This window comes from Thermobia domestica, chromosome 17, assembly GCF_964235325.1.
Source record: "Thermobia domestica chromosome 17, izTheDome1.hap1.1, whole genome shotgun sequence".
NCBI classification, from domain to species: domain Eukaryota; kingdom Metazoa; phylum Arthropoda; class Insecta; order Zygentoma; family Lepismatidae; genus Thermobia; species Thermobia domestica.
Window position 1 is genome coordinate 14,011,615 of NC_137470.1, and position 22,117 is coordinate 14,033,731.

A 22,117-nucleotide genomic window follows, 5' to 3' on the forward strand; every position below is an offset into this window, starting at 1 on the left:
CTTCTTCACCACGAAAACGCGCTGTGCCACACCTTGCTTTTGATTTGCGAGTTTTTGGCCGAAAAAATATTTCTGTCAGTTCACAGCTGCGTAGAATGTTCCTTAAGCCAAGCAAGTGGAGTCCTCGCTTTATGGCATCGTGTTTGCGACACTGATGGTTCGTTTGGCTCACGAGCAGTTTGACGCGACGCTCGCCCCACGTTTTGAACTTCCGTACGCCCCTGTAGTTCTGTCTCTTGGAGACCGTTACCCTATTTTCTTCCCACTCCTTGTACATTTTCACTACACAGGAACGGGCGCATCCGACAAGTATTGCTGTTTGGGTTACTGACGCACCTATTGCTCGGGTACCTACAATCCCGCGGATTAAAATACAGATAAATCCTGCCCACCTCCCATTATAACATGTGCTGTCTGCCAACATGTAGCCTCGAGTGTGTTCTTTCTCTGCAATACTATCATTTAGGGTGGTCATGTAATGAGCTCGGCTGCTGGCCACATTTTCTTGTGTGGAGGGGTGGTCGCAATTCAGTGAGCGCTCAGTGTGACTGATAAGACAAGTTTCTTCACTACAACTGCAATATTATGTGTTAGTTACAAACTATTTAATTTCTTAATTAAGAATACTTGAATCTGAATAGTTTTAATTTGTACGTGTAGTTGTTGCACTTATAACGCAATAAATACAATTAAAAATTTGGGTTCTTTGCATACTGTAGATATCGTTTGAAGGATGTACATATTTCTAAAGAAGATTTTATCATTCTACTCCTAACTACAGTAGCATTCTCATTAATTATTGGTACTTACTCTCCTTTCCCCTGGTTCGTCCATACTTCGGTTCCAGTGAACATCCTCCATCTAAACTGTAAAAGAGCCAGAAAATCGCAAAATTAGCTTTCATCTTTTATTTTCTTTCCACACAAACATCATAACAGCAATAACACAAAAATGTATAATCAACTATATAAATGTATCTAATTGCTTCCTTGATGCGATAACGCTATATATATTCAGAAATTATCTTTTTTGCACACACAATTTTCTGTAATACCTTGGAGTTAATAACATTGATATCTAAATATTGATACAACATACAGGGTGTTACAAAAATTTCTCACAATATTTTGAGAATAGATTTCTCACATCAAAATAAGAAAAAAAGTTCATATGGATCTGGGATTGGAAGTGCATAGTTTCCTAGTTATAGGGTGCCAAAACGTGAAAAAATGAACTTCAAAGGTCCATAGTTCCATTACTACGGAGGACCGATCGTAATCGGTTCAAGACGTCACTATCGAAATAGTATGTGAACTATCCAAATATCCATCTTCCAGAACCTCCGGTGCTTGCATAATCATTTTTAGGGGGGCTGTTTAGGAGTATCTGATTGTGGACGGTAGACAATCTCTTCGCGTGCTGATCGTCAATTGGGACAATTGGCGAAGCGGCCACCAGGCGGCAGCACGAACAACCAGTACAGTCTCCACGCATCCCAGCGAGAACTTTTCCTCATTCTCGCAGTTCCAGCGGTAGGAAGCAGCAGAGCTCCAGCGGCCGGTACCAGGATTGAGGAGCAGGTTGGAACAAGGGGACCACATGGACTCGAAATGAATCCAAAGAAGGGGACAGCTGAGAAGATTGCCTACCAGCATACACACTGAACAAGCGTATCGTAACATTTCTCTTATTTAACCTGTAATCGGAGCCCTCAGCTCAAAACTTTGTTTTGTAATCTTAACTTCAATAGTTTTTGGTTCATATAAACTTTCTCTCTTTCTTTTCTTCTTTTGCCCTAAATGATTCTTGCGATTGTGTTTGACAATATCTTTTTTGCGCAATTACCTTTGCGTACTGCTGAGGCAAGTGCACCCTCGGATTCAATAGAATGCGACGGTCACATGATCACTCTCCACAGACCTCTCTATAAATTGGAATGCAAGTACTAGAACATTTCCAAACATGGATATTTGGATAGTTCACATACCAGTTCCTCAATGATGTCTTGAACCGACTACGATAGGTCCCATAGTAGTGGAGCTATAAACTTTTAAAGTTCACTTCTTTCGCGTTTTTAGCACCCTACAACTCCAAAACTATCCACTTTTAAGCACAGGTCCATAGGAACTTTTTTCTTATTTTGATGTTAGGAATTTGTTAACAAAATATTAGGACACATTTTTGTAACACCCTGTATAGAGAAATAACGAAGATATTTAGACAAGAAGCAAACGGAATAGAAAAAAGAAAGAAAAACTGCAAAGAAATATTAATGTAGGTTTCTGTGTAGTCAAAAACTTATTGTTAAAACAGAAAGCATGATGTGATTCATTACAAAACTTACGTCATTAAAGTCAATACTAGAACAATTAATGTCTAAAACAGTTCGGCAAGATTTTGTAAATTTTATAGGAGAAAATAATTATTTAAAACGAAAGGAACCTTTTGAAAGACATTGTGTGTGAGATACAGTGGCGGCCGGTGGATTGTGGTTTCGGGTGTTGCAGTACGAACGATCGGAGACAGAAGATATAAAGTGGACTCATTGACTAATCAGCATAACTTTGGATGCAAATGCTATGTGGCATGTGAAATTAAATAAAATTCTGTTTTTTTTTTAAAAAAAAAATGCAGAACATTTTATCCGATTAATCAGTTTATTTAATTAGTAAGTTCATTCTCCTCTCTTTGATTGGTGCAAATCTGTCTAATACATGCTGGTTGAACTCTGGTATTCTTATTGTCAGGTCTTTTTCGATGGAAAGCATAACCAATGGTGATAACCTCTCTTGGAACATTTAATTTCTTGAAAGTGTCAATTCTTTTTGATGCGGAAAAAAAAAAAATTGTCTTTTCCTGACGCCATAGGTACAGTTAATATTAATTTCAGAAGCTTTGTAGATTCACTAAATATTTTTTCTAGATTATTGCGAACGATTCATTCTAGCAAACTCAGTCCCTGACAGTGATCCGAATTCCTCTTCAGTGTTGACTGAAGAGAGTTTGTAGCAGAGATTAGTGTTATAAAAAATATACATTGAACACACTTTATTTACAGTTTATCTAGGAAAATTTAAAATAAATTGAGGAAATGTATCTAGTGCAAACAACATTACTGCCATAAGATATCCTGTAAATTTAAACTGGATTTTTTTCGAACACTCTCCTGAATTGTCCTTTGCTTGTTTTGTCTAAGCCTTAATTGCAAGTTTTCCTGAGTTGAAAGCTGGTCAATGTTTTTTGTAAGTTATTTACAGAAGTCATGGTGTACAATTCATTCAGAACTTGTAGGCTATTTACAGAATTAAAGCACACACAATAAAAATTAAATCTAATAATTAAAAACCAAAATAATTGATACAAATGAGGTACTGGTATATGAATTCCGAATGTCACATATTCGTACATCAACACACACACATGTGCGTAAAAGAAAAAAGTATATTCCAAATCATCCGTCTTGGTTGTTACGCAGTGCACGATGCGTTACGTGTGGCTCCAGGAAGAGAAACACGACCCATTCCAACGGAGGTTGTTGGTGAGGTTGCTGTGGTTGTTGTGGACCACGCAGCACGTGCTCCATATTCCGCTACCAGTGCGCGGGTGGTGTCAGGGGAATTGACCATCTCATGGTCAACAATGAGGAAAGTTCTTAGGACCATTTTACACTGGTATTCTTACAAGAATCACACAGTACAGCAGCTGAAACTCCAAGATCCGCGACAACGCCTTGACTTCCTTCATTTTCTGGCACGAATGGAAGTAGATGACATGTGGCCGTGAGATACCTTGTGGGTTGATTCACATTTTACACTAGAAGGGGCAGTGAACACGCAAAACTGTCTGGTATGAGGCTTGGATAATCCGCATGTTATGCTTGAAGAGTCATTACACTCTGCGTATGTGACTGTGTGGTGTGGATTCACAGGAATGTTTATTATTGGTACGTTTTCCTTTGAGCAGATGAGATCTCAAGGAGTTGTTACTTGTACCGTCACATCGGCACGTTATAGGGATCTTTTAGTGCGACTTGTGATTCCTGGGTTACATACACTAAACTGTTTGAAGACGACTGTTTCCATGCAAGACAATGCAAAACCGCACACCCATAGCCACGTGAAAGATCTGCTTCGTGTGAAACATTCAATGCTGACCGCATCATCTCCCGAGGTTTTCCAGATGCGTGGCCAGCAAGATTACTCGATCTAAATCCGTGTGGCTTCTGGCTGTTGGGATATCTGAAAGCTCTGGATTACCACGGAAATGTCCATTCGCTAACAGATCTCAAGGACACCATAAAGCGACATGTCGCAACAATTCCGCCAGAAATGCTACGAACAACTGGTCTGCACGCAATTTTGCGGATACAACATGTCGTCGACGTGCCTGATCGCCATATGGATCATATTATGTAAATTGGTCACTGTAACCGCAAATATTAATGAAATTATTCCGATTGCACCTTTTGTTACGATTAAATGGAAATACAGTTTCACCTTTTGTTACACTCACATTGTTTCTAAAGTTGTTTCCTTTGTACCATTTGTTACAATTACCTGCCTTGTGTGCATTACATTATCTCACATGTTTAACCTCTTCGACCAGGATCATCGTCTTATCCATACATACAGGACCATTTGCACGTCTGTATTACCTGTACAGCGCCATATTTTCCCCTAATGGCGGAAAGTGGAACTAATATTTTTTTCCAGCGTGACTCGCTTCCGCATGGTCTCATTAGCATATTTACCAAATTTCAATGTAATACGTTGACTACAGACCGCGCTGAACCGCTGTGAATAGCATAATTTTAATTGTAACTACCCTGTATAATAGATTACCTTTGCAAGTAACTGATTTATTGTATATGTTTGTTGTGTGTGTATGCAAGTGAATGTCTTCTTTACTTCTAGTGTTGTATCTGTGAATGTCTTTCTTAGCAATAAAATTCACTACTATGTTTTTCCATATATTGAGGGAAGAGTCATTATTTCAAGTACCTTAAAAATTTTTGTGCAAGGAGAGTTCCATTCTACTCTTGTTAGTATCCTTACCATTTTCTTCTGTAGCATAAAGATGACAAGACTTTTATGTGTCTTTCCTCAGAACATCAATCCATATTTTATTATAGAATGAAAATTGAGTAATATATACACTTAGCTGTTTATACATTAATCTTATCTCTTATACATCTGATTACATAACACAGTTTGCTTAACTTACATTTTACATGTTGTCTATGTGGTTCCTAGTTGAATTTATTTAATATTTTAACTCCAAGCAAGGTAGCAGTTTCTTCAGATTTAACTGTTTTATTATCTGTTCTTATTGTTGTGTTGGTTTGATTACTTTTAACATGAAAATTTAAAGCACATGTTTTATTTGCATTAATAATTAGGTCATTTTTCTTAATCCATCTTGAAACTTGATTCATTGTCGTTCAAACTGCAGAAAATGTTTTCTGTACTCTAAATAAATAAACTGACAAGTGTTTCTGTCTGATATGAAGACGTTACTAAAATGTTTAGTGGAAAGGGAGGGATGAAAGATATTGCTTAAATAAATTGCTTCATTGAAACTTACCGTTCTTTCAAGATCCAAGGTTACATGAGGTGGGACTTACTGCTGTAAAGTGGGTTTGAAACATCATTCAGATTTTCAATCACCTCAATCGGGATTGAATTTGGTACCATGCGCACAGAAAGCACTCAAATTAGGCACTTGGTCACGAACAAGCATTGATTTCCAAGTCACAAGTTGCACAGATTGTATACGGTGTACCGCAAGGCTCAGTACTTGGGCCTTTGCTTTTTACTATAATGGTTAATGATTTACCAAATTGAGTAACTAGTCACTCAATTTTATATGCAGATGACACAACATTTTTCAGTGTTAGCCACGACCCTGAAAAATTAGAAGAAATCACAGAAAGAACATTATCTGAAGCAGGATCGTGGTTGAAGACGAACGGTTTTTTCCTTAATGAAAGTAAAACGAAAGATTTAAACTTAAGTTTAAGAGATATGGCAACCGAGAACAATTTGGACAGTGTAAAATTTTTGCGATTATTATTGATAACAAATTATTATGGGACTATCATATTCAATATATTACAGGAAGATTTTCAAGAGTTATATCTATATATATAAAAGAGAACGTACAAAATCCTTTGTTCCCTCATCACGCTAATACGGCTGAACCAATTTCTTTTATTTTTGGGGGGTTATTAGGATTTGGACCCTAGATGGTTTTTATCATATCACTTTAATTTTTAATTACCAGTGTCTTGAGATAATTGACCATTCAAGTGTCCATAACGTACAAATCCTTTGTTAGTTATTCATCATAGGTAAAAATAAACGTATTTATATGCAACCCGCATGACCGTGTCACTCGGCGGGTTAACATAAATGACAGGCGATATAATGTTAACATTTACTGCAATCTACTATGGTTTTTATCATATCACTTGAAAGCGAAAACTTCCGGGGTGACCGCAGCGAAGCGGGGCGGGTTAACATAAATGACAGGCGATATAATGTTAACATTTAATGCAATCTTCTATGGTTTTTATCATATCACTTGAAAGCGAAAAAGTAAAAATTATCTAAGTAACAAAGTTTATTGCGTTCCGGGGTGACCGCAGCGAAGCGGGGTGAACGCTGCTAGTATTTGATAAAAAATTTAAGGAATCAGGTACCACAATGTAAGATCGGCCTATTTTGCGTCTTTTTAAAGTATCTTACTATATGGCATACTGTTATGGGGAAATGGTAGCCATGTGAATGACGTTCTGTTGTTACAAAAAAAAAGTTGTGAGAATAATGATGAATGCAGAGAATACGTGTCATTGTAAACCATTATTCATAAGATTAAAAGTAATGACGGTAATCAATTTATATATATACACAATGTGTTGGTGTATATAAAGGGCAAAACGTCAGAAATACACTATAGGTATGACATACACTCATACAACACTAGAAATAATAGACGTGTCAACGTACCATATTTGAGATTAACAAAATCACAAAATAGCTATGAAGCCATGAGTGTGAGGTTGTATAATAAATTACCTATAGAATTGATACAACTACCTATGGGTATCTTCAAAAATAGATTATATTCTTGGTTAGTTAAAGCACTATTTTATTCAATAGATGAGTTTTTTGAATACGATAATATTTAATTTTTGTAAGGTAATAATATTTAAGTTATGTTATTGTGGTGTACTTTAGCACTTATTGTACATAACGAACAATCACTATTGCTGTACATTATTGTAGTAAGTTTTAATTTGACACTGTCTATGGCTATGTAGCAGATTCGACAATAAAATTATTATTATTATTATTATTATTATTATTATTATTATTATTATTATTATTATTATTATTATTATTATTATTATTATTATATTATATTATAGATGCACTTAGAGTAAAGTATGAAGAAGAGCTGTTGAAAAGGAAATAATTCTATTAGATAAATCAGTTATATTAACAAAAAATTGCTTACTTACCAATCAATAATTCTCCAAAACTAATTATTCTCCAGACGTATCAGAACAACAAGCTAGTTCTGTCTTCACTGGTAAGGTAACAAGGATAAAAATGGATGAGAGAAATATGATAAGGGAAAAGGAATATACACCACCAAAATAAAAATAACGTAAAAGAGTAAAAACAACATACATATAATATAAAACAGGTTAATGTTTAGGTTCAGAAAAGAAAGGAAAAAACGGGAGATTAAAGAATCATTCTTTATTCATAAATATAAACAGACTTTAAATCTGGATTCTGGCAACATTGATAAAATCTGGTTACCTACCTTTGATGTGGACTTTGAATCTGGCTACAATGATGTAGCATGGACACTGTGCTTCTTCCAACTCAACTTTCTTTCTTTCTTTCGTCCAGTGTGCTTTGCTCGCTGTTTTTAGTACCCATCTCTTATGATATAATTATTTTGCTGGCATCTATATTTCTCTCATCCATTTTTGTCATTACCTTACCACAAGACGAAACTAGCTTGTTGTCCTGATACGTCTGGAGAATACTTAGTTTCCCCACGGAAGGATATATTGGTAAGTAACCAACTTTTTGTTAATTTGAACAATCGTCTCATGCGTCTATATAATTTTAAATCAGTTATACACAAATGTGTTCAAAGCGCGCACTGAATTATTTGTTACTCTTCATTTTTAAATGGTATTTTAAGACCAAAGATTTCCCGATCAAGTGAGACCCTTCATGGAAATATTTTAATCAATAATTAGATATGACTGTAACGAACAAAAATTAATTTCAAGTTTACCTTTTGTTCTTATAACATCGAAAATTGTATTTCTTCTGTATATTTCGAGGTAGTTTTGCACCCCTTCCTCAGCAAAAGTGTTGCGTTATTCCTTTTCCTTCTTCGATGTTAATTCTTGGAATTGCTACCCTCTTGTACGGAAAAAATCATAAAACTCGGGAATATATAATTACTGTGCAAAGAAAAAAAAAAAAAAAAAATTTTTAGTTTGACGTCTCAGGGTTATTCTCCGAGGCTAAGGAAGATAGTGATGGTTAAAATGAATGAGAGGGTGGGATTAAGAAAGTGTGAAGAAACGGGAGAACCCCAGAAAAACACACGGACACGGCGTTTCTAAACTACATAGTCCACTTGGCCCAAACTGGGATCGACCCAAAGATCCCACACACAAAAGGTAACCGCTCTACCCCTAACCTGCCTCTGTACCACTGTCTTCTTCCTCACCTTAGCCATAGGTTGGTGGGCAACATGGATATTTTAAAGCATTTCTCTCTCTTGGGAGAGCTGTTTTATACTTTGATAAGGCCTCTTGTTCATAACTTCATCTACATATTCTATTCTTTGTCTTCCTTTTCCTGGTTTTCTCTCTACCTTTCCCTCTATCAGCACGGTACCCAATCGGAGTGCCGAATAAGATGGCCAAGCATATTGTTTCTTCTTTTCCCTATTATCTTCATGATCTGCAGTCCTTCATTAGCTTCCTTTAGTACGTCTTCATTCCTTTTCCTTTCGGTCCAAGATATACGCAGCATTCTGCGCCAACATCACACTTTAAATGCTTTCAGCTTGGATGTTTCAGTTTTTCTCAATGTCCATGTCTCTGATCCGTAAAGCGCCACGCTCCATACTAGTGTCTTAATAAATCGTTTACGAACGTCCAACGATACATTTCTTAATTTTAGCAGTCCTCTTTTCCTATTGAACGCTTGTTTAGCCTTACGTCTTTTTCACTTCTTCCGTCCGAGGATATTAGACTTCCTAAATAGGGGAACGTCTTAACGTCTTCGATTTTCACTGAATCACTGTAACGAAAGCAAATTTCTGAATTCTGTTTTTTCCCCCAATAAATGACTAGAACGATTTTCTCCGCCGCGTTCATCAATTAAGTCAATCCGTTAACGTCTTCATGGATAGACTGCTACCTATCCTCATGGTAGCAGTATAGCAGTGTAATTCAAGACAATGATAAAAATACCAGAACATCCAAACAACCTGGAGTAATATTTGCTCTCAGGATACAAGGTAGGTTTTTATATCTCAAAGTTTATCCATGTACAGAACACGATCCCATCTCCTTTCTGATAACTAATATGCAGAACATGAAGTCGCGTTGATTTCAACAAATGAAACTTGTATGCAGAAACTTGTTTATAATATTTTATGTTAAATTTCCAGTTCCAGTATACAGTGTTAAAGTGACAGCAACTCTTCGCACTCTATAGAAAATTTTCAAATAGGATAGGAGCTAAAGTTTACAACGGATGGGTTGCAAGTCAAGACCTAGAAGTGGAACGTAGAGTCTTCAAGCACGTAGATTCATGAATTCGAGAAAAATGGCAGTTGCAGTCCACCATTTACTCAAAGGACTGCCTGGACACGGTGTAGCATGGATTCTGGTAGAGATTGATATGTTTCCATGAGGATCTGATACCATGTATTCCTGATGGCACCCCAAAATGAGCCCATAGATGTTGGTGCAGGAGTCATGGTGCGAAGAGCTCGTTCCGCAACCCACCGTAAATGTTCTATAGGATCAGGATCCGGTGACTTAGAGGGCCAGTCATACGCTGCAGCTGCGTGGAATGTTCCTTAAGCCAAGCAAGTAGAGTCCTGGCTTGGTGGCATCGTCTTTGGGGCACATAATCCCCGGACATTGATGGTTCGTTTGACTGTCACGAGCAGTTTGACGCGACGCTCGCCCCACGTTTTGAACTTCCGTACGCCCCTGTAGTTCTGTCTCTTGGAGACCGTTACCCCATTTTCTTCCCACTCCTTGTAAATTTTCACTACACAGGAACGGGCGCATCCGACAAGTATTGCTGTCTGGGTTACTGACGCACCTATTGCTCGGGTACCTACAATCCCGCCGATTAAAATACAGATAAATCCTGCCCACCTCCCATTATAACATGTGCTGTCTGCCAACATTTAGCCTCGAGTGTGTTCTTTCTCTGCAATACTAAGATTTAGGGTGGTCATGTAATCAGCTCGTACTTTCTTGTGTGGAGGAGTGGTCGCAATTCAGTGTGACTGATCAGACAAGATTCTTCACTGCAACTGCAATATTATGTGTCAGTTACAAACTATTTAATTTCTTAATTAAGAATACTTGAATCTGAATAGTTATGATTTGTACGTGCAGTTGTTGCACTTATAACGCAATAAACACAAGAAAAAAGTTGGGTTCTTTGCATACTGTACATATCGTTTGAAGGACGTAAATATTTCTAAAGAAGTTTTATCATTCTACTCCTAACTACAGTAGCACTCTCATTAATTAATGGTACTTACTCTCCTTTCCCCTGGTTCGTCCATACTTCGGTTCCATTGAACATCCTCCATCTAAACTGTAAAAGAGCCAGAAAATCGCAAAATTAGCTTTCATCTTTTATTTTCTTTCCACACAAACATCATAACAGCAATAACACAAAAATGTATAATCAACTATATAAATGTATCTAATTGCTTCCTTGATGCGATAACGCTATATATATTCAGAAATTATCTTTTTTGCACACACAATTTTCTGTAATACCTTGGAGTTAATAACATTGATATCTAAATATTGATACAACATACAGGGTGTTACAAAAATTTCTCACAATATTTTGAGAATAGATTTCTCACATCAAAATAAGAAAAAAAGTTCATATGGATCTGGGATTGGAAGTGCATAGTTTCCTAGTTATAGGGTGCCAAAACGTGAAAAAATGAACTTCAAAGGTCCATAGTTCCATTACTACGGAGGACCGATCGTAGTCGGTTCAAGACGTCACTATCGAAATAGTATGTGAACTATCCAAATATCCATCTTCCAGAACCTCCGGTGCTTGCATAATCATTTTTAGGGAGGCTGTTTGGGAGCAAAAGTGTGTGGAAAATCGGATTCTTATTATGGTCCTCATGTGAATGGAGCACATGTTCAAATTGCACAGTAATTTTATCTGGAAGATAAATGGCACTGTTCTCCCTTCCCCCCAAAGAACCACCACCACCACCAAAAAAAAAAAAAAAAAAAAAAAACCCTATAAGAGATGCACAAGAAAAAGTGGTGAAAGTGAAGACACATAGTCTACAATATTAAATAAACTTTTGCCATATATAAGAAAGAACGCTCAGTATTTCAAATCGGAAAATCAAAATTTTATGCACTACAACCTAAGAGGCTGGTTCCACACCCACTTAGAGATGTCTATTTATGTATGTACCCGTTTTAAACTTTGCGTGGTGACTTTGAAGCACTTACTTGAAGGTGTGACATATGACACGTTGGTTGGCCGTGTGAAGTCGTTAGTAGTCTGTGATATACAACGAGAGACCTGTTTGTTTCAGGAATGTAGTGGCTGCTATAGAAAGGAAGGACTCGCCTTACAGACACTTGGTCTGGAAAACGTAGCAGGTGATGCTTCCGAGGTTTCATAAACAACATGGAAGGAAAGCATCTTTTTACGAAAGCTATCGTTATTAGTACCTTTATTGACCAACTTGGACAGTGGAAATGAACAATGAAAGCAGAACATATTAACATCTGAAGAAACTGCAACAATACATTGCAGAAATGAAGGTGCGTGTGGAGGCTGATCACTATGTTTAAGTGCTTCACTGTGATTTTGCTGAGAACTAGTCTGTGATTCTGCCCCAAGAAGTAAAACGGTATCACTAGAGTAATAATCAAGTTTCAAATTTTACAGGAGTCACATATTTTTAAAAACAAGACCACAAGTGTTGCAAATCATAATCATCATTTCTGATGAAGACCCTAGCCACAACAAAAATCATTACCAACTATTTGAATTGACGAAGTCGCTTGTGGTAATGAAGTGGGTATAGAGTATTGTTGGTCATGGAAAGTGCCTTGCGATGCTGAAACACAATGCTGCGAAACATAATCTATTCTTGCCAAGTACGGCTACAATTCAGAATGACGAGAATTCTTACAAGTGGTGAAGTCATATCAACATCCCTCATCCTGTTGCCCAAAGAGGAAGTTGAAGAATTCCGCCAGCAGAAAAATAGAAGAATGGTCCAACGCAAAACTATAGCTTTGAAAGGAATTGAGAATTCACAGCGATGGGTGAAACTTATATTGCACGAACTTCAAAGAACAAGAAAGAAGACATTTCATTTTTCCAACCAAGATCTCAGAAATGGCAGGAGAATATCCAGATTCACACCTTACAAAGAGCGATGTTTGTGGCCTGTGTATATTACTGCGACTGGTGGATTGCAGTGGTTACAAATATCAGTTGTAAGTTAAATGAAATTGTCGTGATCTTTTTGCTACCACATGGACCGGTTTCTGTATATAGATTTCCATCTGCAAGACAGTAACATCACTACCAGTGCTCACTTCCAATTCACAATGTTTTGAAGATTGTGGGTGCTCCAGTTCTATCGGTTCAACAGGAAGTCATCACTCAATATCAAAGGAAGATACTCATTCAGTTAAGCACATTTTTAGTTCATTGAATTGCTAATTTCAGTTCTAAGTAGAGAGCACGGAAGTGGTATGCTTTGGAAGCTCCACACATATTTTGGAAGCTTTAATATATTTGAGAACTGTGTCTGTTACTTATCTTTATGCAGAATTGAAATGTCATGTTATATAAGATTAGATTTTGATTCCATGAGACCAATATATAAGAATATGATAACGTAAAATTTATGTTAAAAGTTTAAATTGTTTATAAATCCTGTTCAACACAAAAACAGAAGTTCTACTTTTCAGAGTATGTAGTACTATATGATACCAATCAACAGTAAAAATCAACATTTATGGAATTAGCATTAAAAAAAAAAAAAAAAAAAAAAAAAAAAAAAAAAAAAAAGCTTGTAGTAGCCTACGAGATTTTGGGCACACATTTCCAAACAGAAGCTACCACTTTAATCAGTAAATTATCTTCTGTCAAATAAAACAAAAAGCAACACAATATCCAGGGTTTGCCCAAGTGGGCCCAGCCCGAAAAAACCCGGTGGGTTTTTGACCTATTTGTTAGTATATTATTGGTACAACTAAGGTGATCACATTGTAAGTGATATTTATCAGATTTTGGACTTTCATTGGGCGAATTAGAGGCTTTCACGTTAAGGTATACAACAACATTCAACATAAGACCTTTTATAAAGTTCTGAATGCACTAAATGAATAAAAAACTTAGCTTGAGATAGTTATAGAACAAATTAATGTATGGATAATGCTTATAGCCTATTTGAAGTAAAATAAGCAATTTTGTACTTTAGAAAATATTTTCCGTGAATAGTGTGCTCGTCGACTTCGTGACAGTGAAGGACATTATCACTCATACGTTTGACGGGTTTAAGGTCATAGGTGTCGGTACTAATAGTACATATGTAAGAACATTAGTAAAACTATTAGTATTATTTCTTACCTTTGATGTAAAACAAGTTTTTTCAACTAAAATTTGGTTGAACAATAACAGTTTTGTTCAGTTATTTGTTGCTACTCTTCAAATAAGCATTCTGTAGAATCAACACCAGCAATAGCGTAAAAATTCTTGTCAAATTTAAGAAGCTTAATGCTCGCGGTTCCGAAGACTATGTAACGCTTACTATTTCAAGTGCTGAGTTCAAATTTCCGTACTAGTGGAAGTTTTGATGTACACGCTGTGAAAGAAGTGCTCGAGAAATTCCCGAATTAAACGCAGAAGGATCGGAAATGAATACTTCAACAATAAAACTATTTATTTTACGCTTAAGCCTGACATACATCCCGTAGAAAACGGAACAGTCCCGTTTTTGGGCCCGAGTGTCCCGCGTTCCCGTAAATTTAGTCGGGACAGGGAAATGTCCCGTATTTTAGCTCCGTTCCATTTCTGCTATCAATATCAGCTTATTCGAAAAGTGAAAAACAAAAAATTCTGACTGGGAATCCTGTAATTAGTGAATGTACAGTACGCTGTTGCATGTAACAGTTTCGAGGAAGTTATTACACCACCCTGTTCGACTTGACAGCGAGCGAATTTGGAATGCTACTTTTTCCATTGAACTTGATGGAAACTCGGATACTCTCCGGAACATTAAAAAAAAAAAAAAAAAAAAAAAAAAAGTCTTTGTGTGTTTCTACACTCATGCTCAAAAATTAAGGATAATTGCTGATTGTGGTACTACACAACGTGGCACTACACAAAACTTGCGCTAATAGCATAGGCACATAGTGAACACAACATACGAACAAACGAAACATATCGGTATACTACGCGACAAAACATCGCCAACTTTTTCCTCGAAGGTCAAGATCTAAGGGTTCACTTGTCCCTACCATAAATCCTTCTTTGTAACTAGAATCCGGCGTTGCCGCTCGAACTCACATTGTACTTTTTTCAGCTGTCAGTATGGCTAACCCCACTACGGTTATCATAGTAGCATTGTACTGCGGTTCCTCCGTCTGGCATCCGTAGCTTTTACTAGGCTTTGCAATCAGCCCACGTCATATGAAATAGAATAAAGCTATTTTATTCTACTTGTTTAGCTTAAAATACAAATTACTTTGATGTAAACTATGTCGGGAAGCATGTAAATATTACCGAATAGAGCAAAACTTCTCTACTCCCGATCTAAGCCTTTGCATTATGTTTCCTCCATAAGTGACGTAAAGGCAATGATCTAAATAGAAGAGGGGGGGGGGGTATGCATGATATACTTCTTTAGATCTCCCACTTCGAGCACTGCGTAAAGAAATAGCAACACAGTTTAAAAGCCGATATCTTCCTATCTCGAATATTTTCAGTGTGTGGCCGATGGTTGTTGTTGAGTTGAGTTGAGTTTGAGTTTTTTGTCCCGTTCAGCAGCGAGGCTATATGAGACGTGGACCTACTGATTAACGTGGAATCCGAACCACATGAACTCCCACCGGGAATCGAACCCGGGTCTCCCACGCCAAAGCCGCGTATGCTAGCCGCTTAGCCACGGAGGAGCTCTCGATGGTTGTTGCAATGCGCCATTGGTTAGGCACAATCCGTCATGAACCGTAGCTCCAGGGAGTCAGTTTAGCACTTCCTTATATTTCCTTGCAAATTTCCTTACTATTTCAATATGCATTTATTATTTTACTACTAACGCCCTAGCTACACTGGAATATCACTACCCGTGAGATCAGCGAACTTAAGCAGTGCCGGGTCTGGTCAGAGGAAAGATAAGTGTGACCATTCGTAGTCACCAGATTGTGTTGGCGTTGCAGCGTTCACTCGGCGTCGTGAGGACAATTCAGGGGAATAGAAGCAAACCCTGTTAAATCCATTTTTTCAATTTTGTTAGGGAACGAAGACAAAGTGATGCCCTTATGTTTCAGAATTATTGATTTTTTTTTTTTTTTTTTTTTTTAGTGGTAGATTTGACTCATCTGTGACCATTAAAAAAATCAACAATTCTGAAACATACGGGCGTCATTTTTTCTTCGTTTCCTGACAAAATTGAAAAATTGATTTAGCAGATTTTGCTTCTATACCCCTGAATTTGGAAGCCACTTGAAAGAAAAAAGTAGCGAACTGCAGTCTATGAAGCCAGCATTAAAGGCGAGGATAGCCGATGTGCTGACAATACATCATCCCACAGTCATCAGTGCCATAAGTCCAGGCCTCCTAAGGGCTGTTGCGCAAGGAATTTAGTTATTATTATTGCTAATAATAATATTAGCAGTAGGCTTAATAAAGATTCTGAGTGTTTGTTTGCTCTGCTCATAAGAACATTATTTATCACTTTATGATATAGTTAGGCAGGTGAACAATTGATCAGTTCCATTCTAATGTGGTGCATCACGTGTATAAAAACTGGACAAACTGCGAAGTAAGATAGTACACACAGGAAATTAGTAATGATAGCTTTATTATTCAGATCCCGCATACATTAATAAATATGAGGAACTTTATACTTAATAGAATGCTTTTTACGCCATTTCTTTTTTTTTTTTAAATAAGTTTAAATTGTCATTATAGTATTATTCACGGGCCTGTCAAATAATAATAATAATAATAATAATAATAATAATAATAAGTTAACCCAGAATACGTCACTGGTATAGTTATTAGTTAAACTAATTAAACTAATATCAACGTAATTGTGAAAGTTTTGTTTTCATGGATATATATATATACAGTGGCGGATCCAGGATATGATCAAGGGAGGGGCTAAACCATAATTTGCCGTTTTATCCAGTGCAAAGCAGAATTGAAGCCCATTTTATCCAGTGTAAACCTGAGCGTCAAGGGGGGCTATAGCCCCTTATCTCCCCCTTGGATCCGCATATATATGATTAGATGTAATTTCAGTATAATCAAGTACACAAGAAGATGCACACAGTAATATAATTTTCCCGCTTCTTCAAAGACTACACAGATGCACAGATGTCAATTTAGGTATGTCGTCTCGTGGGAATATTAGAGAACCCCTGAGGCGTGTCCCTACTTTGGCTCTCTTTAGGTGGCGATGTTTGTTTGTCTCTGTTTAGCTAGTTTTAGATGCACAAAGTGAGTGTAGTGTGATCTGTCAACATGTCTGAATTTTTCCGTCCGTGGTTGCAGGAGCATTCCTTGCCAGAACAAGAAAATAATCTTCCAGGTCCCAGCCATCAGAATGAACGAACACCGACCAAGAAGAAAGAATATTCGATCGGGAGCGGTTCGAAAATGAGAAAACAGAGTGTGTGTATTGTGAGAAATGTATGCGAGTATGTGCGTGATATAGTAAAAAGTGGGGGTATTTTGCCAAGTAAAAACATAAATAAAATTACAGCAGACGCAACTGGTGTTAATATAACCACAGTGAGGAAAATTTCCGCGATTCAGGATGTTTCATCATATAAGACACCTACTAAACAAAAAATCAACAAAATTAAGTCGTCCTTCGATAAGATAGATGATTTTACGAGAGACTTAGTCCGACGAACGGTGTATGAATTCTATATGAAAGGAGAATCACCAACAATACGCCGTTTAGGGAAAGCGATGAAAGAAAAGACTGCCGGGACGGACTACGAATTTCCATATTCTGACGGGACTTTGCGAAGATTACTGCGAAGTATGGGTTTCTCACATAGAAGAGTTCTCCGTAAAACGGCTAGATCCGAGTCTGTAGAAATAGTTGCGTGGAGATTTCGCTACTTAGAAGAAATAAATAGACTGCGTGGAGAAGGATATAGTGATGTATATTTGGACGAGTCGTGGTTCGATACGAACACATGCAAAATGACTGATGTGATGACACAGACAATTGCACAGTTGCAACTCGTGCGTCAAAAGGAGAAAGAATTGTAATTGTGCACTGTGGTGGGCGAAATGGCTTTGTTCAAGACGCTCTGCTAGTAACACATCGAAACATGTTAAATGTTCCAGCCGACTACCATGGCACCATGACCTCACAGGTTTTCGAGGAATGGTTTGTTAATTCTGTGTTACAGCGATTGGAAGAGCCATCCGTTATAGTGATGGACAATGCCAGATACCACTCGCGAATTCTCAACCCAATTCCTAATATGTCGTGGCCAAAAGAAAAAATAATTCAGTACATGATAAATCATGGAATTAGTGTACCTCAGCCAGTTCCAATAAAACCTGTTTTAATGAAACTTATTCGGGAGACATCACCTAGAGAACAGAAAAAATTCGTAATTGATGAACTTGCTCTTTCGCACGGGCACATTGTTTTAAGATTACCGCCATACCATTGTGTGCTCAACCCTATAGAGCAAGTTTGGTCAGAAATAAAAAGGCGTGTTGAATCTTGCAATTTAAAAGGTCGTCCAGCATCAGAACTTATCTCAGTTTTGAAAAATGCAGCGGACTCTGTTACTCCTGAAAAATGGAGAAACTACATAAGACACGTCGAGGACATTGAACAAAGTTATCGTGTTTTGCAAAATGTTTTTGATGGAGACAAGGATCATGTTGTCATCGAGATAGATCAATCGTCCTCAGAAAGTGAGGATAACGGATATGAGGACATGTTTTAAACTCTTGAAGGGGTAAGTTCCAATTTTTATTTTATTTTTTTATATGTGAATTTTAAAAATAATCAATCAGGTCTGATGTAGTGCTTTATGTGAGATTGATTCTAAGTTGCATGAAGGGCATAAACAAGAAATAATAATAATAATAATAATAATAATAATAATAATAATAATAATAATAATAATAATAATAATAATCCTATTTATAAAAGACTAACATTAGTGCATTACGCTAACTCCTAATAGTAAATCACGTTCATGCTCATTGCAATAATATAATGCAATAATTTAGATTTGAGCATTTATATTTATGTGTCCGCAAATTCGTTGGTCGGCAAATTAAAAAAAGGAAAAAAAAAAAGAAAAAGTGAATGCAAACAATTAGAGCTCTTAAGTATGATTTTAACCTATAATTAGGGCTTGAACTTTTCGGATAAACAGTACCCGCACGATACCCCTTGTGTTTGGTTTACTCGATCCTTAGACCTGATAAACCCGTTTGGCCTGTTTGGACCGTTTGACCCGATAGACTCGTTATGAGTTCGTGCATGATAGAACAATTTATGTTACGATAATAATGTGAAACAACACATCATTTACAATCTTGACAGAATAAGTTTGTTTTAATAAAAACGGGGTTATCAGGCCAACCCCATTCAAGTACGGTTCAATCGGGCAAACCCGATTCATACGGATAAAAATACAATATCGGTCCAACGGGCGGTCCAGAATCGATTCTATTTTCCGAGCATTACCGAAAATGCACAGTAGCCCGAAACGGCTCGGGCGTAAAAACTACGATATATTATTATTATTATTTTAATAGGAGAGCAAATTACTTGTTGAATGACCTGTACGTATTTTATCCCTATTTTAAATTGTTATTCTGGTTTTATGTATCTGCTTATTGGTTTGCAACACTCAGAGAAAGAATAGTTCGAGACTTCATTGTTTACCCTGGCGACAGGGAGAGCGGCTAAGCTTTTGTAATACCGGCAACATCCAACTGGTTGACAAACCGCACGTGGCCGCTAACAACCATATGACAGTTTTACTGCTGATAAGAAAACTTGGTTTAGCTTTGAAAAACAGTATACCACGGTATTGGTGATATCCACGGTGTCCACGGTATTGGTGATAAGTTGAGAAACACATGTGCTACACAACGCCACTGTTTCCTGCGCATGTACCCCGACATCAATACGGGATATGATCACCATGCACACGTACACAGGCTGCACAACGGGTTGGCATACTCTGGATCAGATGGTCGAGCAGCTGCTGGTGTATAGCCTCCCATTCTTGCACCAATGCCTGTCGGAGTTCCTGAAGTGTCCTAGGTGTTTGAAGACGTGCAGCGATACGTCGACCGAGAGCATCCCAGATATGTTCGATGGGGGTTTAGGTCTGGAGAACAGGCAGGCCACTCCATTCGCTTGATATCTTGTGTTTCACGGTACTCCTCCACGATGGCAGCTTGGTGAGGCCGTGCGTTATCATCCAGCAGGAGGAAGGTGGGAGCCACTGCACTCCTGAAAAGGCGAACATACTGATGCAAAATGACGTCCGGATACACCTGACCTGTTACAGTTCCTCTGTCAAAGTCATATAGGGGTGTACGTGAACCAATCATAATCCCACCCCACATCATCAAACCACTACCTCCATACAGGTCCCTTTCAAGGACATTATGAGGTTGGTATCTGGTTCCTGGTTCACGCCAGATGATAAGCCTGCGAGAATCACTGTTCAGACTATACCTGGACTCGTCCGTGAACATAACCTGAGACCACTGTTCCATTGACCATGTACTGTGTTCTTGACACCAGGCTTTACGGGCTCCCCTGTAAACAGGGGTCAGTGGAATGCACCTTGAAGGTTTCCGGGTGAATAAACCATGTCTGTTCAGTCGTCTGTAGACTGTGTGTCGAGAGACAACTGTTCCAGTGGCTGTGGCAAAGTCCCGAGCAAGGCTACCTGTTGTACTCCGTGGCCGTCTGCGGGCACTGATGGTGAGATATCGGTTTCTTGTGGTGTTGTACACTGTGGACGTCCCGTACTGTAGCGCCTAGACACGCTTTCTGTCTCCTGGAATCGTTGCCATAATCTTGAGATCACACTTTGTGGTACACGGAGGGCCCGTGTTACGACCTGCTGTGTTTGACCAGCCTCCAGTCGCCCTATTATTCTACCCCTCATAACGTCATCAATATGTGTTCTTTGAGCCATTTTCAATACACACTCACCATTAGCACGTCTGACAACATCTGCACACTTACACGCTGCACCTTACTCTGACATGCACCAACACACCTCTCGTATTTGGCCTGCTGCCAGCGCCACCGTAAGATGACCGCACCGAATGGTCAAATGCACTGCATGGTCATATCCCGAGGTGATTTCCAACCGAAAACCGCCCACCAGAGCGTTGTTTCATCATGTATCCTCATTATCCTTAATTTATGAGCACGAGTGTACATTTACAAACACGGAGAAAGATGGCTGACCTTTTCACCAGCAACACATTAGGTAAGTTAACAACAATTATAATATTTTTCAGAGGCTAGGGGCTAGGGAATTGTGCTTTGGTCCAGGTCTTAGAAAAATTTAAATCTGGTCCTGACAATTATACACGACACAAAGAGAAAGATTAGCTTTTCATCAGATTAAATTGACGAACGTAATTTTGGCAAATACATCCATGTAAATAATATTGCTAAACGCGCGGAGAATATTGAAGGTAGATCGTACCACTGATTTAAATAATTTGCATATTGTTTTCCTGTAAAGCATTTTTACAGCACATCTTAAGTTTTGAGGCATCTTCAGCCTGTACAATTAATTGCAGGGTACGAAGAGAGAAAAGCAGGTGCTGCTTAGTGAACTTTCGCCTATTATATTCTTGAAAACAAATAAATAAACACAAATGAAATCTTTTACTTTTAGTCTCACGGTTATGCCTGCTATGCTCAAGGTGACGATGATGAGAAATGAATGAAATGACGGAATGAAGAAAGTGGGAGGAAACGTGAGAATCCAGAGAAAACGCACGCACAAGATGTTTGTCCACCACAAAGCTCACTTGGCGCGAGCTGGGATCGAACTAGGAACCCCATGCACCAGAGGTGAACGCTCTACCACTGAGCCACCGCGGCCTGTTATACTTTTGTTCATAACCAGACTACAGTTCATTGCATTGTGTTGGAAAGTTGAGCAAGGGGGGGGGGACCTGAGGTGTCCCGTATTCTCATGGAGAAAATATGGCAAGTTTATTTACGCTGAAAGATGTTAATTTCATATAAGACACTAGCAGCGTTCACCCCGCTTCGCTGCGGTCACCCCGGAACGCAATAAACTTTGTTACTTAGATAATTTTTACTTTTTCGCTTTCAAGTGATATGATAAAAACCATAGAAGATTGCAGTAAATCTTAACATTATATCGCCTGTCATTTATGTTAACCCGCCCCGCTTCGCTGCGGTCATCCCGGTGCTGGCATATTGTAAAAGTGTCTGTAAAAATAAGCAAATCAATTAAAAAATTTTAAACAGAAGATTCAAGCTATTTTCCGCTCTATATCGCCTGTCATTTATGTTAACCCGCCGAGTGACACGGTCA

The 22,117-nt window shown here is 38.0% G+C and overlaps 2 protein-coding genes across 2 annotated transcripts in view; one reads left to right on the top strand and one right to left on the bottom strand.

Annotated features, from left to right (window-relative positions):
* Positions 1-22,117, bottom strand: part of LOC145674673 (uncharacterized) — a 60,764-nt gene that overhangs the window by 32,890 nt on the left and 5,757 nt on the right. Inside the window, exons 2-3 of the mRNA XM_081744899.1 lie at positions 10,831-10,886; positions 811-866 (exon numbers count right to left, since the gene is read on the bottom strand). Coding sequence (XP_081601025.1) covers positions 811-866; positions 10,831-10,874 — 100 coding nt within the window. The 5' untranslated portion in view covers positions 10,875-10,886. The remainder of the gene's footprint in view (positions 1-810; positions 867-10,830; positions 10,887-22,117) is intronic.
* On the top strand, positions 17,870-18,502 carry LOC145673937 (uncharacterized). The gene has a single exon (XM_081743750.1). It carries the CDS (start codon positions 17,870-17,872, stop codon positions 18,500-18,502), a length of 633 nt encoding a protein of 210 aa, XP_081599876.1.

Bases quoted from the DNA above. Each gene is read 5' to 3' on its own strand.
- LOC145673937 (XM_081743750.1), top strand. From the start codon at position 17,870: ATGTTAAATGTTCCAGCCGACTACCATGGCACCATGACCTCACAGGTT.